This window comes from Notamacropus eugenii, chromosome 6 (assembly GCF_028372415.1).
Source record: "Notamacropus eugenii isolate mMacEug1 chromosome 6, mMacEug1.pri_v2, whole genome shotgun sequence".
Lineage (NCBI taxonomy): Eukaryota > Metazoa > Chordata > Mammalia > Diprotodontia > Macropodidae > Notamacropus > Notamacropus eugenii.
Window position 1 is genome coordinate 54,038,015 of NC_092877.1, and position 17,893 is coordinate 54,055,907.

At 41.2% G+C, this 17,893-nt stretch overlaps 1 protein-coding gene across 4 annotated transcripts in view; it reads left to right on the top strand.

Annotated features, from left to right (window-relative positions):
- DOK7 (docking protein 7) overlaps nt 1–17,893 on the top strand; it is a 136,519-nt gene that overhangs the window by 69,108 nt on the left and 49,518 nt on the right. For all 4 annotated transcript variants that reach the window (XM_072620089.1, XM_072620087.1, XM_072620088.1 and 1 more), the window contains one exon: nt 4,004–4,878. In XM_072620089.1, coding sequence (XP_072476190.1) covers nt 4,004–4,878 — 875 coding nt within the window. The remainder of the gene's footprint in view (nt 1–4,003; nt 4,879–17,893) is intronic.

Genomic DNA, 17,893 nt, shown 5'->3' on the forward strand with positions numbered 1-17,893 from the left:
ATCTCTAGCTTTAGGCAGCTCCCTTTTTTCTTTCTTACTGAATAAGTCTTTCTTGGTACCTTTAGAATGTTATCCTTGAGAGACTCCCATCTCTCCTGGATTGATTTCTTCCATAGAATTATTGTCTATTAGATCATACTTAATCTTTTTCTGAACCTTTGAAATATATTTTTTTCAAAATCTGGGGTACACATCATTTTCCACCCAGCTTTACTCTTTTCTATCACAAACTCTACTTTTTTCCCAAGGTTCACGTTATTTCCATCTTAGCACTCAGTTCCTTCTTGTTTATGAAATATATATTCCAAATCAGAAGTTTACCTACTGGTTCAATAACCTTTTAAAGTGTGATTCACCCTTTAAAGCATTTTGTAAAGCATTGTGCTAGCTCCAGAGGGGAAGGTTAGGGAAGTGATACAGGTGAACTGTAAGACACAGACTTTGTAGAACACAGAGGACTTTAATTCTTCCATGGTGACCAAATTTATACACAAGACAGTGGGGTTGAATTCAACCAAGATCCATCACATTTCTATGAGAGGAACACTGAAGTCAGTCTGTGGGAGTTGAAAAGTGTAGCTAAGATGCAATCTTTGCTCTCATGAAGTTTAAAGTTGAATAAGGAAGATTAGACACATTCATAGATAACTGTAACAAATTATGGCACAATGGAAACAGTGCTGATGTTGGAGTCAGGAGACCTGGTTAGAACCCTGACTGTGCCACTTACCAGCTGGCTGTGTGACATTGACCAAGACATTTCCCCTTTTTGTGCCTCAGTTTCCCAATTTGTAAAATGGAATAATACTTCTTGTTCTACCTACCTTGCAGGATTGTTGTGAAGGTCAAACAATGTAATATGTATGACAGTGCTTTGTGACAGTAAAGCCTATATAAAATGTAAGCTGTTATTTTTATTACATGAAATAATTAGAGAACAAAACAGTATATAATTGAAAACTAAATGGTGTGTTATGGATCATAAATGCTATAAGAGTTCATAGAAGAGGCATTGTGGTTTAGTGAAAAGAGACTTGTTTACTATTCTTGGTACATACCTTACTAAATGAGTGGTTGGCTAAGAACCTGAGTTTGAATACCATCTGATATTTTAGGACCTTGGGCAAGCTATCGGATTTCTCTGGTCCTCATCTGTAAAATGAGTGGGTGGGCCCTTCAAGCTCTAGCATCCTGGGGCAGAGGTTGGTGTTAAAGAGACATTTTCATGGCAGTGAGCGGCTTGGGATCATTGAAAGTAATAAGGAAAGCAGGCTGCCTATTGAGGGCTTGTACTTAGTAGAGAGTAGTGGGAAATGATTTTGGATAAATAGAATGAAACTACATCGTGGAAAGTCTCAAATACCACATTGAAGAATTTGGATTTACTCTGTAAACAGTAAATGTAGTATACAGAATTCTGAGTTTGGGGTCAGAAAACTGAGGGGCTGATCCTAATGCCAAGCTTTCCTAGCCTCGGTTTCCTCTTTTCTAGAATGGAGATAAATCCCTGTCCCATCTAACTGCCACGGCTGTTGTGATGTATAGTGTGATCTGTAATCAGTTTTATTGTAGTATTCTGAGTAGAGGGTCACATGAAAGGTGGCTCTGGAGGCCTCTTTAGGCCAGATTGGAAACAAGGATACCAGTGAAGGGGCTGTTCAGGTGGTCCAGGCCAGAACCGACACCTTGGGCCAAGTCACAGTACATTTTGGAAATGTCTCCCTCTGTTCTGTACATTGCTCCCTTGTTCATCCCAGTATCTCATCTTCCGTTGCTAGTTTAAGGAAGGTAGAAGAGGATGGAGAATCCCAAGTCCTTCTTTCTACCTTCTCTTTTTATTAGTTTGGGACAGTTGTCAAATTATGTTTGGACTCAGTACACAAATAATACTGTAACCATAGCTCTAATAATAATAACTGGGCCAGATGGTGCCGTGGATGGAACACTGGACCCAGGACTCAGGAAGACCTGAGTTCAAATATAGCTTTAGGCATTTACTACCTGTATGACCCTGGGCAAGTCACTTATCCTCTGTCTGCCTCACTTTCTTCAACTGTAAAATGGGAATAATAGTAGCACCTACCACCGAGGGTTGTTGTGAAGATCAAATGGGCGAACATCTGAAAAGCAATTTGCAAACCTTAACGAGCTATATTGAGTTGTAAGGATTTGAGAGAGGAGCTGAATTCAGGTTTAAATGTTGACTACAGGTCCAGCACTCACTCTGTCCACTTTCCTAGGTCCATTGGAGTAAATCTCTGAGCTGAGATGGACTTCAGGGCACAAAATTTAACCTCCATCCCTTTATTTTATTCTGTTCTCTGGGGCTAAGCAGACTAAATTTTTCTTTTCCATGTGTTGCCTCTTCACAATAGTAGTGACTCAGGTTGCGTAGATATAGCAGTATCCATTATGATAGAGATGAATGCCCTGCTCTGCTCTGCCCTGGTCAGATGCCACATCTGTAGGGTTGTACTCAGTTCTGGCTACTCGACTTTAAGAAGGAGATTGGCAGGCTAAGTCAGATCCAGAGGAGGGTGGGCATGGTAGTGAGGAGGCTGGTGACCGTGCTGTATGAGGATCAGTCGAAAAAACTAAATATTCATATTTATATCAATTATGTGTTACTTTAATATTAACTAAATATTTTAATTTATATACGTAATATATTTTATAATTATAAATATATTTATATATCACATATGTTTTTGTATGGCATAAATATTTTGTAAATATATATATGCTATAAAATATATTTTATATATTAATTAACTAATGTATTTGCAGTTAGGTGGCCCAGTGGATAGAGTGCTGGCCCTGGAGTCAGGAGGACCTAAGTTCAGATCCAGCCTCAGACACTTGCTAGCTGTGTGACCCTGGGCAAGTCACTTCACCCCGTTTGTCTCAGTTTCCTCATCTGGAAGATGAGCTGGAGAAGGAAATGGCAAACCACTCCAGTATCTCTGCCAAGAAAACCCCAAAAGGGGTCACAAAGAGTTGGACACAACTGAGCAACAGTAAAAGCCTCTAGATGATAATAAAATCTTACATTTTTCTTAACTTTACAATGACTCACACAGTTATCTCATCTGATATTCACTACAGTCCTATGAGGTTGGCAAGGCTGGGGTAATAATAACTCCTTTTGCTAGAGTGCTTTCTGGGGAAGAAAGTATTTTTCTCATAATGGTTCTGCGAGCTAGGTGATGTAAGTATAATTTTCCCATTTTACAGATGAGGAAATTGAAGCCCCATAGAGAGGACATCATCTGTCCACTGTCTGATAGCTGTTAAGTGATAGGGCCAGAATTTAGATCCTGGTCAGTCAATGCATCTTTATTAAGTGCCTACTATGTGCCAGGCACTCATAAGTGCTGCTTCTCATCCCCAGGTTAGTGCTGTTTTGATTATGGCAATATATTTGCCCAAGGTCACATAGTCAACGTGTGACCTGCTACTAGCCTGTAAGTTCTTTAAAGGCAGGGACTTGTGGCATTTTTAACCTTTGTAGATTCATTGTCTAACACTGTACCCTAAACCTAATGAAAATCAATGAATTAAATAAATTATGAGAATTAATAAATTATATCTAATTAACATATTAAATTATTTAATTAATTTTAAGGGGAATTATTAATTATTTAAATTATAATAATTACTATAATTAAAATAATGGGAATTAATATAAATTAGTGAATGGATAAAAAAATTAAAAAATAATAGCCATTTTTGGAATGGAATGGGCCAAACCAGGAATCAAAACAGAAGCATTAGTTAAAAGACCTGACTCTGAGTTCTCTCTCTGACATTTACCAGCTGGCAGACCTTGGGGAAGTCATCTCCCTTCTTCTCCCCTGCCTCACTGCCCCTCCCACTTTGGGCTTCCTTTTCATTATCTGTAAAAGGTGGGGGTTGGACTTGAGGACCTTTCCTCTTCAGCATTCTGCCATTGTCTCCTGGCTGCTGGCACCTGGATGACTTTGCTCTTTTTTTCTGGTTTCAGGAGATGACAGGAGTTTGTCTAGTTCTTCGTCAGACACCAGCCACTCGGATGCCAGTGCTGGGAGCCGGCTCACTCTCTGGCCTGAGCAGTCCTCGGCCAGCACCTCCCAGGAGAGCCATGGCTTGGGAGCTGCCAAATCTTTCCAACTTGGGGAAGACAAGGCACACACGGAGGCTACGCTTGGTGCTGCTAAACCGTTGCCAAAACCTCTCCGGTCCAGACAGCTCCAGGAAATCGGCCGCCAGAGTTCCTCTGACAGTGGAATAGCCACGGGGAGTCACTCCTCCTACTCTGGTAGCTTCTCTTCCTATGCTGGGAGCCTGGACATCTGTCATGGTGACGAGTTTGGTTCCCTGCTCAGCTTGCCTTTGAACTTTGCTTCGGAACAGAGTTTGTGCACTTGTCAGCCTAGTGAGTCCCACAGGAGCCTGGAGTATCAGGTTCCCAGCTCTTTCCGACATCTGTACGACACACCCAGGAGTGTATTACAAGCAGCTGCTAAGGATGTTCAGCATGGTGGTGGTGCAGATTCCACAGGACCCAAGGACCAGGCCTCAGGCCCTCAACAGGCCAGTGACCCCAAAGCAGCACCAGCCCCGACCTCAGAGGCAGGAGCTGCATCTGAGCCTGACCAAGACTTGGGGGGGGCCACCGCCTCCCTTGCTGAAGGCACCAAAGACTTGGGTGATGAGACGTATGCAGATTTTCTTTCCAGGTGGTCAGGCATCAAACCTCCAGGACAGGTATTAGAATCCCAAAGTAGTGAGTCGGTTTCACCTAGTGGAGTGTCTGCTGAGCCTTGTGAAATGTGTAGCCCCCGCCTCGGGGCCCCAAGAGCTTTCTTTACATCATGTCCAGTCTGTGGTGGACTCAAGGTAAATACCCATCCCTGAGCAGAAGCTAACCTAGGCCCAACCTGAGTTAAAGTGATGCAACTGATTTCAGTTTATCAAGGAAGCAGCAGTAGCAAATGGATAGCGGTCCCATTGGGGAAACATCGTATCCATGCTTTTTGTATAAATTAGCTTAGAAAGTGAGGGATAAATGACCAAAACCCCACCAGAGAGACCCAGGCCTTGAAGGGAAGGCCCAGGGAGTACTTTAAATGATGGGCTACTAACCCTGGGGTCATTTAGCCCTGAAGGTGCAGGTGTAATTTTCTTCCTCTTGGAGAAGAAGCCAGGTGGGTGGCAAGAGAGCCTCCTTCCTGTTTAAATGTACTTTTGATGAGAGGAAGCCTCAGGAAGGGAGGAAAGACTTGTATTTGGAGGGAAGAATCCCAGCTTGAAGATATTTTGCTTGAGCAGGAATGTGAGTACTATCCAGAAACGTAGAATGGATCCAAAGACTGTAGAATTTTAGAGCTGGAGGGGTCATTAGGGGTCATCTAGTCTCTTCATCTAATATGGGGAAACTGAGGCCCAGGACAGGGACTGGACTTACCCAGGGTCTCACAGACACAAAGAATGGCAGAGCCAGAAATCAAACCTAGGTCTTTTGACTTGGAATTCATGATTCCCATTCCCCGTGCTGCTTCTTGGTGAGAATTGCAGAATATAAAAGATTGAAGCATCTTCATCACCTAAGATATTCACACCAGTAGCTCCTGTTTTCTATAGTGCTTGATAATTTATAAAATGTGTCCCTTGTAACAGTGCTGTGAGGCAGGCAGTGCAAGTGTTATCCCTATTGTACAGATGGGAACACTGAGGCAGAGAGACGTCAACGGACTTGTGATCATATAGTTGGTAAATGGTAGAGCTGAGAGATTCAAATCAAACCCAGAACTCCTGTATCCAAACCCAGTGCTTTTTTCTCTTTTTTCACCATACTACATCCAAAGCCAGTATATTCAGTCTATACAGGGCAAAAATTTCCAACTAAAGACTGAGTCAGGGATGGTGGAGACCCGAACTGAGAGATAAGACTTACCAGACTTTTTGACTTTTCTTGGTCCTGCATCTTTTGTGTTTTGCATGTACTTTATTTCCCTGCCTTGTGATTCTGGAAACAGAGCTCTGCATCCTTGAGCAGTGATGAGTTAAGCTACAGATTTCTGTCCCCTCTTTGTTCTGACAGTAACTTAGCACCATTTATTGTTAACATGAGATGGGTCTGGCTTAGACTAGTTGGAACTAGAGGGATCCTTAAAATATAGAACACAGTGGGAAAGGATCTCAACATCCAGTCCATTTCTCAGATTTTATACAGCAGGAACCCGAGGATCTAACTGGTAATGTCTCTTGTGGTCAAGGTCACACAATGAGTTAATGGCAGACATGCAGGACCAGGCCAGGGATTTTTTCAGCTACATCAAAGATAACTGATTAGACAGTAGATCTAAGACCTAAATTCTGGAATTATAAATCTAAAATGGAAATCTTTTTTAAAAATCCTTTAAAAAAAAGAGATTTCTCCTTCACCCCACCGCCCCCTCTCCCCAATCCCATGTTTAATGGAACTCTGAAATGCATATCTCCTCTAGATTTTCAGTAGAACTTTTTGAAAGGTTTAAGTTAAAGCACTGCAGTTGATTTCAGTTTGTTAAGGATGTAGAAGTAGCAATGGGCAGTGGTCCATTGGTGGCAAGAACCTTATCTGTCCTTTTTGTGTAAATAAGCTTAAAAATACCCCTGACCCCTTGCAGTGCACTCATGGGATGTGATAAAATTCGGAGGAATCTGAGGGGCTCTACCTGAATCTCCTTTCTCATCTGCTTCTCTCAACCTCATGAGCAGAATGAATAGTTTTCTTAATGTTCATATTATAAACTAGTAACAATCTCCTGGAAGATCTGCCATCAGGTGTTATCTGGTCAAAGCACAACTCAAGAGGTTACTTTGATATTGGGATGAAAGTGGCTTCTTGGCATGGCCTCCTGAGAGGCTGAAGTCTCCCAGGGAGCACTTAAGAAGCTCATAAGCAGAAAAAGATGGGGAGTTTATTAACAAAGGGTTCCATTTCCTGGCTCTATCTTTATATTTCATGCTGAGATGGCAGTGAGGATCACCTGGTAGCAGGTGGCTCCATTTTTGCCTTCATGATGCCATGAGTGGGTGAGGCAACTTGGTGATATCTAAGGAAGAGACAGAGCATCCCTCCATGCCCTCAGACTCTGGCTACAGCCAGGCAGCTTCCAGAAATCCTTTATATGGTAAATGCTGAAGCTTGTTATTTTTGTACTTTGGGTCTTGTATGGTAGTCACAATGAGTGACAGTAGGATTTATTCAGTTTTTGAACCTAAAGGTTTTTATCAGTGCGATTTTTGAGGGGAGTTACTTTTTGTTGTTGCAATAGAGTAGATTATCAGCCTGTGTTCCTCAGGGAAATGGATGTAGTAAAAAGAACCTTTGGGAACTTCCCAAGTCTAGAATCTGGTTCTGTGCAACCAGCCGGCTGGTCTCCATGACTGACTAAGCTCTTGGTGGTTTGAAATTTCTTGCAAGACAGAGATGGAAAGTGTATTTTGGCAGGTGGTAAGAAGACCATAGGGTCCAAATGAATTACTTTACTCAATTTGAGAACATGTAGTATAGCTGAGGATCCAGATGGACTCTCATCTTATGACTTTGGACTGGGAAGAATGACTGTTAGGATACAGGGCATCACATTCAGTAAGGAGGTGGCCAGGGGAAGCCTTCTCAGGGCAAGGAGAAGCTCTTGACTAAGCATCTAAGAACTTCTGGAACATAGCATCAACATCAAAGATGCAAGATCAGGGCCTTGATTTCATCTTCTAACCTAACTCTGCCATTCTGCAGAGAATTTTCTTGATGACAAACTGCATGGAGTGTGAATTTCTTTGCATCTTTTTAATAATTTTCATTCTGAGATTTCAGATGCACCAGTGAAAGGTGTTAGCTAAGTGCCCCGTACACATCACCAGACATCTCCTGTTGCGAATCATGATCACTTTTTGTTTCGTACCCTTTCAGGTGTAATTGCTACCCTCTCTCCACGCTTCGGTTTGGGATAAAGTAGCTTAATGTGTACATATTTTACTCTGTAACTTTATTGTCAGGTGACATTTTGATGCTATTTTTATTTTTTTTAATCATCCATTGTTTGTAATACCTTCTTAGTTTGGAAATAAAATTTTCTCTTTTCTTACCATTTTGTCCATTTCCATTTGGCCAATGTCCTTCCCCAACCCCCTCCCCAATATTCTGGTAATTTGAGTGTATCTGAAATGCCTTCCTGCAACTGGCATTTGGCATTGGGGCATAGTCCAGGATCCAAGGGCAGCTTCATCTTACATTCTATGGGCAGTACCAGAGCACAGTTTTGCAGAGGTGACTTTAAGTGTGGATGGAATGGACTTGTCAATGGAGACACTGAGGAATCAAGGAATCACGCCTGGGCTGACTACTGGCTGTTCCCTCCCTCACCTGTCTCAGCATGAGATTCTTTTTTTTCTAAGACTGAGACCTTCAGGAGCTTTCAGCAATGAGGGAAAATTAGGAAAATTAAGGACTGCTGCCTTAAAGATTTCATTGTCCTAATAATCTTTTAATTCTGCCTCTGGGTGAATGTGTGTGCCTATGGGATGTGTGTGTGTGTGCGTGTGTGTGTGTGTGTGCGTGACTGTGTGTATGCATATGCTTATAGGAGAATGAATCACTGGCTGTCAGTATCACTGATCCTTATTTGAAGTTTCTGATGTGACACAGCACAATTCTTGTACTTTTTTCTTTAAGTGAAAGATGAGGCTATTCTGCCCTTTCAGATCAGGATTTCTGGGGCTAGATTAGAGATATCCACAGAATCCTAGGAGGATGACAAGAATGAGATATGATATGGGGTTAATTGGGTCGCACACCTCAGGCCACAAAGAAACTAATTGTGCTTCTGTATCTGTCAAGGATTCTATAGTAGGTATCCTTACATTATGTGGGAGGTTGGCCTTCATGACTCCGAATCACAGAATATCCTGTTGGAAGGGGCCTGGGGAGTCATCCAGCCCAACCCCCTCCCTGATATAAGAACCTTCTCTAGAATATCCCTGGCAAGTGATGGCTCATCCTCTGGTTTGAATCCCTCCAGTCAGTGATAGAGAGCTAGCTGACTACCTAATGAGACAATCCATTTCCATTGTTAGAAATTCTTTCCTTTGTTGAGATATTATCTGCCTCTCCCTATAACTCATTCCTGGGGTCTTAGTTCTGCTCTCTGGGAATTAAGTAGAACATGCCTCATCCCCCTTCCACTTGGTGATCTTATGTATCCAAAGATGGTTACCTTAGAAGTCTCTTCCAACCCCAAGGTTCTAAGATAGGGTCTTATTGATACTGGGCTAGTATGAAAGAACTCCAAGAAGGGACCAACTTAAGAGGAATGTAAATGTGATATTTCTTCCAGAACTATTTTTTTTTTTTTGGTAAGGGGAAGCCCCTCTACTCCATAGTTTAAGAGGGTGCTGGTACCTCAAGCAGCCAGGAGAATCATAAGCTTTTGCAGTTGGAAGGGACCTTAGTGACCATCATCCATTCTCTCCATTTGATAGACAAGAAAACTGAGGCACAGAGAGACAAATGACAAAATGCAAAGCAGTAGAGCAGGGATATGGATCCTTCTAACTTTAAAGCTTATGACCTTAAAAAGACTAACAACTTTTGTTCTCAAGTAAAAGAAATCCTTTGCTGCCTTGGTTGTACCCAGGAGCACAATTGCATGTACTTTGGTACTCAGGCATATGAGAGGAGTCTTGGTGACATCTGCACATGCCCAGAGGTGATATCACAGAGTCTTTGTCTGATGCTATTATCACTCCTGTCCTTTGTTCTGTGTTTTGGGTCTGCAAGGCTGCCACTTGTGACACTCTTTGTTCAGAAGACCAAGGATGATAGCATACTGATCAATCTAGGGAGTCAGGATCTCTCAGGAGCTTGAAAAACAGATGAGATATAAATCTAGAATATCATACATCATTATCGCCAGCTGGAACCTTGGTGGCGATAGTAAGTTTGTTGTTCCCACCTCTAAGTCATAAATAATGACTTCAATTTCATCCTTATTGGATGCCCCCAGGAGTTGGCAGCGGCACCCAGGACATCATGCTATTAAAAATACATGTACGTATATACACCTCAAGGGAATGTGGAGAGGAGTTAAAGATTACTAAATCAAAATTTCTAAAGTGCTTGTAATACATTTAGCATCTTGCACTTTGGTAAAAAAAAAAAAAAAAAGCAAAAAACAAAATCAACCATATGGGGACACACATGGATAGATGTATGATAGGGCATGTGAAAAAGAAATGAATGAGGGCTTTGCTGGATTGGAAACCCAATATAAGTCAGCACCCAAATAAGCTAACACACAATGTGAACTAACAACCAAATATGGACACACACACACACACACACACACTATGGGCTAGCAACCAAAAAAAGTGAACAATTTTAGGATGTTCTAATGGATACCTGGTTTTTAAGTGAAGGTGATAGTTCAACTATTTTCTCCCTTGGTCAGACATAACTGGATTATACTTGGCTTTAGATGCCACATTTTAGGAGGGATACTGACAAATTGGACTGCAACCAGACTGATGAGATTAGAAACTATATTTTCTGAAGAATAAATAAGTGAACTGGGGACGCTGATTGTGGAGATGAGGGGCAGATCATGTTATTCAAATACCATGTGGAAGACAGAGTAGATCAAATCTCTATCTGTGTCTCTCTGTCTCTCTCTCTCCCTCTTTCTGTCCTCCCCCTCTCCCTCACTTCCTCTTCCTTTCCCCTCTCTTTCCTCTCTTCCTTCACCACCACTCACATTCCCCCATTTTGGTTCAGACCTGTGATTTCATCTGTGTGTGGGAACTCCTTAATATGGAAACCTCCTCCATTGATCCATATTGGACACTTATTTGTGGCATATAGTCTTGGAGAGTTGGTGTTCCACAATATTAAATGAGTTGCCCTTGATCACAAAGTTAGCATGTGGCACAGGCAGGACTACAGCCAAAGCTGGTCTTAAATTTACCAGGTCCAGCCAGCTATCCAGACTAAAGGTCAGGGGAGCAGATTTAGGACTCTGAGGGATGTGAGAGCATCTAATTCACCTTTTCATTGGAGAAGATGACATCACTTATTCAAGGTCACACAAGGGGAAAGGAACAGACCTAGGATTCACACTTTGATTTTCTGACTACAAATACAACAGTAATTCCATTGGACTGGGTTATATGGCTCTTAGAGCAACATTATAACCATCAGCAAGTCAGATGTTGGATCAGTATAAGGAGGGATTGCCTACCATAAAGAGCTGTTCCAAAATATAGAATGGGTCGCCTTATCATAGAGTGAGAAGCAGTGTGCTCAGTGGCCCTGGAGGTCTTCAAGCAGAGGCAGAGGCTGGATGACCACCCTTTTTGGTAAGCTATGGAGGGAGCTGAGCTAGATGTCTTCTAAGGTCCTTTCCATCTCTGAGATGCGGTGGTTCCAGGGAATGGGAGGAGAATGCACTGCTGCACAGCATATCTGAGTCCTGCTAGGGTTCTTCTGCTTTGCCCCATGCTTCCACCACTCAGTCACTGCTGCAGACCTTACCTGGGGAGCTGGAAAGGTACTTAGGATATATTCACTTTAATTTTAGACTCTTTCAAGAATAGGGAGGAAAAACTGGAAGGGGTGAGATAAGACTTTCCCAGCCCATCTTCAGGAAAAGGTCACCATGAAATATCTTCAGAAATTGAGAGGAAGGAGATGATACCTATCTACCTTTGTCATTCATTTCTCTAGTCTGTTCAAATTAGACCTTGCACTGGAACATCCCTGAGGAGCCTTAGAAGTCTTACTACTCTTATACATTAAGGTCTGAGCATTTCCTCCAGTATAGTGATGAGAATATCATGGGATATCTCCAAACAGGGTGAATGACCACTGGTGAAGGTTGTGGATGATCTCTGAGTCTTCTTAATCTCTGTCCTCCACAGTTTAGTGGAGGACACACACAGTATATATGTAGATGGTTTTAGGAGTTTCAATGGCTAAAAAAGAAAATTCATTTCCTGGAGGCCAATTTTGTGGAGAGGAGTCCCTCAGCACTTAGCTGGGCTGGTCCTCTGAAGACAGAAACAATCTATCAGATCCTTCAGCTTGGTAGGATCCTATTCTCCACTTCAGAACCAGGGCCACCCCACCAGTGAGGAAGCAGAGGAAGACTTTAATCGATTTTAGACTGTCTGTCTCTATCTCTTCATATAATGTTTCTTTTAATAGGGAAAGTCTTACATATATTTCACAATATAGTTTGGCTACATCAAAACCCTTCTTAGTACTTAACTGTCTTTATTAAGAATGAAAGCCATACTTTGAGAAGGGAATGTTGAAGGTCCTTTCAGAACTGGGATGTGCAGCCAAGATTTTCTTATTGTTTGTCCTGACAGAGAAAAATAGCACAAGATTTGGAACCAGAAGTTCAAGTCCCAGCTCAACAATTTATCAACTGTGTGACCTTGGGCAAGTCACTTCTCCCCTGAGGTTCAGCTTCCTTGTCTATAAAAGTGAGGATAATGGTATTTGTATTATGTAATTTTCAGGTTGTCAGGGTAATCAAATGACATAATGGATATAAAAATGCCTAATAATCATGAAAGACTACAAAAATGTAAATTATGTTGCCTGGGTCTTTTCATGTACCTTCTTTGGCTGCTTATCCCACCCTCACCTGCCCTCCTTTTTGCTTGAGCATTGATCTTCCACAACATATGTACTTGTCAAATGTGTAACCTTGAACACATTCTTCCCTTCTTCATGCCTCAGTTTCCACATCTGTAAAATTAGGCAGTTGGATTGCATCACTTAAGTGCCTACTGACACTAAATTCTATAATCCCAAACATACTTTCAACCATAACTTATTTAAAAAAATTTATCTAGTAAGGTCAAATAGTGCTTCTTAGAGGTATGGATTTTTGAAGGTACTTGTATAATCTAAATACCACATCAAGACAGAGAGAGCATTGCCATAAGTCTAGATTCTTGTTGTGAATCTATCTCAGAGATCTTTATAATGGGACTTTACAAAAATCTCTTAAACAGTATTTGTGCCAAGGATACCCCTAGTCTCTGGCCAAGCCTCAAATATTGGTCCAGTGAGAATCAAGAAGCACCTGGTCCAGAAATCTAGATTTCCATGGGGTTTATATGAGGTTTTCTGAAAGCCCTTCTAATGTGATAATGATCAGGCCAGAGGGTTTTCTTATCTTTTTAAAAAAAATGTGTCCTAAACCCTGAAAAAATAGCTTTCCAGCAGATGCATACAGTAACTAAGGCTTGGGAACCCTGAACTTTCACTGAGTTTCACTCTCTTCTTTGGAACTAGAGCTGCTTTACCTTGGCTCCTGTAGGATGCCTGACCTCGATGTCTGTCAGCCCTTGGAGCCTCTGGGTTTTTACTCCTTTGGGGGCTTTCTTCAACATTAATTATCTTTAATAAGGCCCCAATTAAAGGTCTGTCCTCATTTCTCTTGGAGACATATCTCTTCTCTTTCAATATCCATTTGTGCTTTAGAAATGAAACTGCTCTACTCTTAAATCAGGAATGTGAAATCTCCTCAAAGGGAGAGAAAAGACTTTTTTTTTATAGAAGAAACTAATTTTATTGAAATATCATTGTAAAAACATGAACAAGTTCACAGACCCCAGGGTAAGAACCCCAGATAGATAGACATAGACAGACAGAGATAGGTATATTTGTATTTGTATGTTTTTTTTATTTTTCATTTTTAACACAGTTCATATCACATAAAACAACTCCAACTTTTAGTCAGGTGATACTTCTTTTAAAGCATTTACAATATAAACCACAAACGAATTTTTTAAATATTAACCAACTGAGACACAAATAATATTTATATATGCTAACTTCACAAGCCCTTGACCTAATTGTCTCCACACTATTACTAAGAATTAAAGGACCTCAACTTACTGTTGTTGGTCTAAAGTCCTAAGCCTAATAGCTTAATTTTAGACTTAACCTCGTTATGTTCCCCTACCAACAATCTATAATTTAATAGATCTGGTATTAAGCTTACAAACTTTTTGACTATAGGAAATTGCCACCAAGAGTAGGGACGTTGAAGGGAAACAATATCTCCCCAAATTCATGTCAATTCCAGGCAGGAGCAGATTGTCAACTTGCATTCAGTGAGGCTTAGAGTCTGCCAGGTGTCAGTGGGGAAACTGAGTCAGGAGAATCCTACCTCAGCCCAGGCTGAACAGCCTCTCTTCCACCCTTCCCATGAGATCACCTGTTGCAATTGATATCACCATCCCGCAGGCTTACTGGCATCATGGATTGGAGGCTCAGACTGCCTTTCTTGCTATCCCTACCTGGAGTTAGACTCAGAAAAACAGTCACTTAATAGTCCCATAGCATCTAACGATAGCAAGTTCCAATAACTAGGTTTCAGATATGACTATAATTTCACATTAGCTAAGGAACATCTTTGGAGGCAAGTCTTAAGTGGCTTACATGCCTTTCTATACCTGTTCTAGTTCCTGATTAAATAACAATCGCAAAATCAAATTTACCATTAAAACCTTAACTTTTCTATCAATGCCAAATTTTACCCAAGGTTACCTGCGTATAGGAAACTTAGACTAAAATTCTTTTCCCCAAACTAAAGATGTCTCTGATTTAGTCTCAGTAATTAATTGAGTCAGTTGTTTTAATACAAGTTGCTTTTACATCACTTGGTAACATGTCCAATTTTTTCTCCCCATCTCTCCACTCTCCCCACCCCCTAATACCTTGCATTCTGATTACCCCTTCCATCAATGTACCCTCCCTTCTGTCATACCCCACCCTTCCCTTATCCCCATCTTCTCTCTTTTCTTGCAGGGCAAGATAAATTTCTATACCACATTACCTGTGTTTCTTATTTCCTGGTTATATGCAATAATAATTCTCAACATTCGTTTCTAATGCTTTGAATTCCAACTTCTTTCCCTCCTTCCCTCCCCACCCATCCCCACTGAGAAGGCAAGCAATTCAATACAGACTAAATATGTGTCATTTTGCAAAAGACTTCCATAATAATCATGTTGTGTAATACTAACTATATTGCTCTCTATCCTACTCTATCCCCCCTTGTTTTCTATTCCCTCATTTGACCTTGTCCCTTCCCAAAAGTGTTTATTTCTAGTTACTTCCTTCTCCCATTTGCCCTCCCTTCTATCATTCTCCTCACCCCACTTGTTGCCTGCTCCCCTACTTTCCTGTAGTGTAAGATAGATTTTCATATTAAATTTAGTGAGCATGTTATTCCCTCCTTAAGTCATATGTGGAGAGTGTAGCTTCACTTTTCCCCTCTCCCCTTCTCCTTTTTCTCCTCCATTGAATAAGATTTTTCTTATCTCTTTGATGAGTTATAGCCTGCCCCATTCCATTTCTTCCTTTCTCCTCCCAGTATTTTCCTCCCTCACCCCTTAATTTTTATTTTATTTTAATTTTTTTGTGGATATCATCTCTTTTGATTCAACACAACCCGTACTCTCTATCTGTATATGTGTGTGTGCGTGTGTATGTGTGTGTGTGTATGTGTGTGTGTGTGTGTATGTACAATTTCTCCACATACCCAAATACTGAGAAAAGTCTCAAGAGTTACAAATATTTTCTTTCCATATAGGAATGTAAACAGTTCAACTTTAGAAAATCTTTTATGATTTCTCTTTCCTGTTTACCTTTTCATGCTTCTCTTGATTCTTGTGTTTGAAAGTCACATTTTTTCTTCAGTTCTGGTCTTTTCATCATGAATGCTTGAAAGTCCTCCATACCATTGAATGACCATTTATTCCCTTGAAGTATTATACTCAGTTTTGCTGGGTAGGTGATTCTTGGTTTTAATCCCAGTTCCTTTGACTTCTGGAATATCCAATTCCAAGCCCTTTGATCCCTTAATGTTGAAGCTGCCAGATCCTGTGTTATCCTTTTTGTATTTCCACAATACTTGAATTGTTTCTTTCTAGCTGCTTGCAGTATTTTCTCCTTGATCTGGGAACTCTGAAATTTGGCCACAATATTCCTATGAGTTTCTCTCTTTAGGTATCTTTCAGGAGGTGATCAGTGGATTCTTCAATATTTATTTTGCCCTCTGGTTCTAGAATATAAGGACAGTTTTCCTTGATAATTTCGTGGAAGGTAATATCTAGGTTCTTTTATTGATCATGCCTTTTAGGTAGTCCCATAATTTTTAAATTGTTTCTCCTGGATCTATTTTCCAGGTCAGTCGTTTTTCTAATGAGATGTTTCACATTATCTTCTATTTTTTTCAAACTTTTGGTTTTGTTTTTTTAACTGCTTGTTTTATCTCATTGTCATTAGCTTCTCTGAACTCAATTCTCTCTTTTAAAGAACTATTTTGTTCAGTGAGCTTTTGAACCTTCTCCTCCATTTGGCTAATTCTGCTTTTTAAAGCCTTCTTCTCCTCATTGGCTTTTTGGACCTCTTTTTCCAACTGAGTTAACCTCTTTTTAAAGCTGTTATTTTCCTCAGCATTTTTTTGGTTCTCCTTTAGTAAGCTGCTAACTTGTTTTTCAAGCTCTTCTATTGCCTGAGCCCAATTTAAGTTCACTTTGGAGACCCTGGAGGCAGGGGCCTTGACTTCCTCTGACAGTATACCTTGTTTTTCCTCATCTGAAAGGATGGAAGGAGACACTTGTTCACCAACAAAGTAACCTTCTATGGTGTTATTTTTTTCCCCCTTTTTTGGGCATTTTCCCAGCCAGTTACTTGACTTTTGAATCCTTTGTCAAGAGGATGGCCCTATTGCTCCTTCTCTCCCCAGTACTGTGTTCAAGGCTGAGATTGGACTCAGCTGCTCGATTCCCTGGGGCTTTGAGTGGGGGCAGGGCCATCACTCAGGACTGAGGTTTAGATCAGCTGCTCCCCGATTTTAAACTGAGCTACCTGGGCAATGGACCCAGGTTGCTTCCCAGCCACTGTAGCTGCCTGCAGTCTGCTGCTGTTATTGCTGCCATCAGAAACCCTGTTACTCTCTCGCCGTGCTGGGGAAAACCCTCCCACACTGACCTTTGGAGCTTTCTTTGTTGCTTGTGGGTTGAGGTATCTGGGACCCTCTCTGTTGGGAACTCTGCCCCAGAGGTCTGTTCAGGTTCTGTTCCTCCTAGTGCCATGTGGCCAGGGCTGGGCTCCACTGAGAGAGAAGATTTTAGAAATCATTTTAAATAAAGGGCAGGGATTGTTATTAATGTACTATTGAAAATAAGGGTCATCATTCTGTGTAGAGGAAAGCACTGGATTTGGAGACAAGAAAACTGAGTTCTAGCCTTGCTACTAATATTGTCTGTGGGACCTTGAGCGAAAACACTTCCCTGCCCAGAGCTCTAGTTCCTTAATTTGTAAAATGGGGGTACAAATCCTTGAATTACCTGCTGACCTCATTGGGTCAGTTGTGAGAAAAGCACTTTGCAAATCTGAAAGTATTTCAGACATGGAAGCTGGAACATAGAGCTGGAACAAAACAGTTACTATCTTTGGGAGTAGATGGAGAGTAGATTTGTAAGACCTTACTTCTAGCCCTTGGTCTTATCTTTTAGTCAGGAATGAGCTTCCTCTTGTCTTTTACGAGATTTTATAAGAAAGTTAGGAATTGATTTTCTTTGTATCTCTGGGCTCTAGTCATGCCAGAGACACTGGTTTTGGGGAACTGGCTGGGTGGGGAAGAAGGAACGATTGGGTTCCAACAGAGGGTTATTTGGCAGAAGCAACTGGATTCATTCAAGTAGCCAGTTGTTAAGCTGAATCCAACGTGGCATTCAGAACCAGACATGATGCTCTCAATTGGACACCCAATATGGTCTGCCTGGGGAAGAAGATGGCAGAAATATTGCTTCCCTTATCCTTGACACTTGGATATAGCAG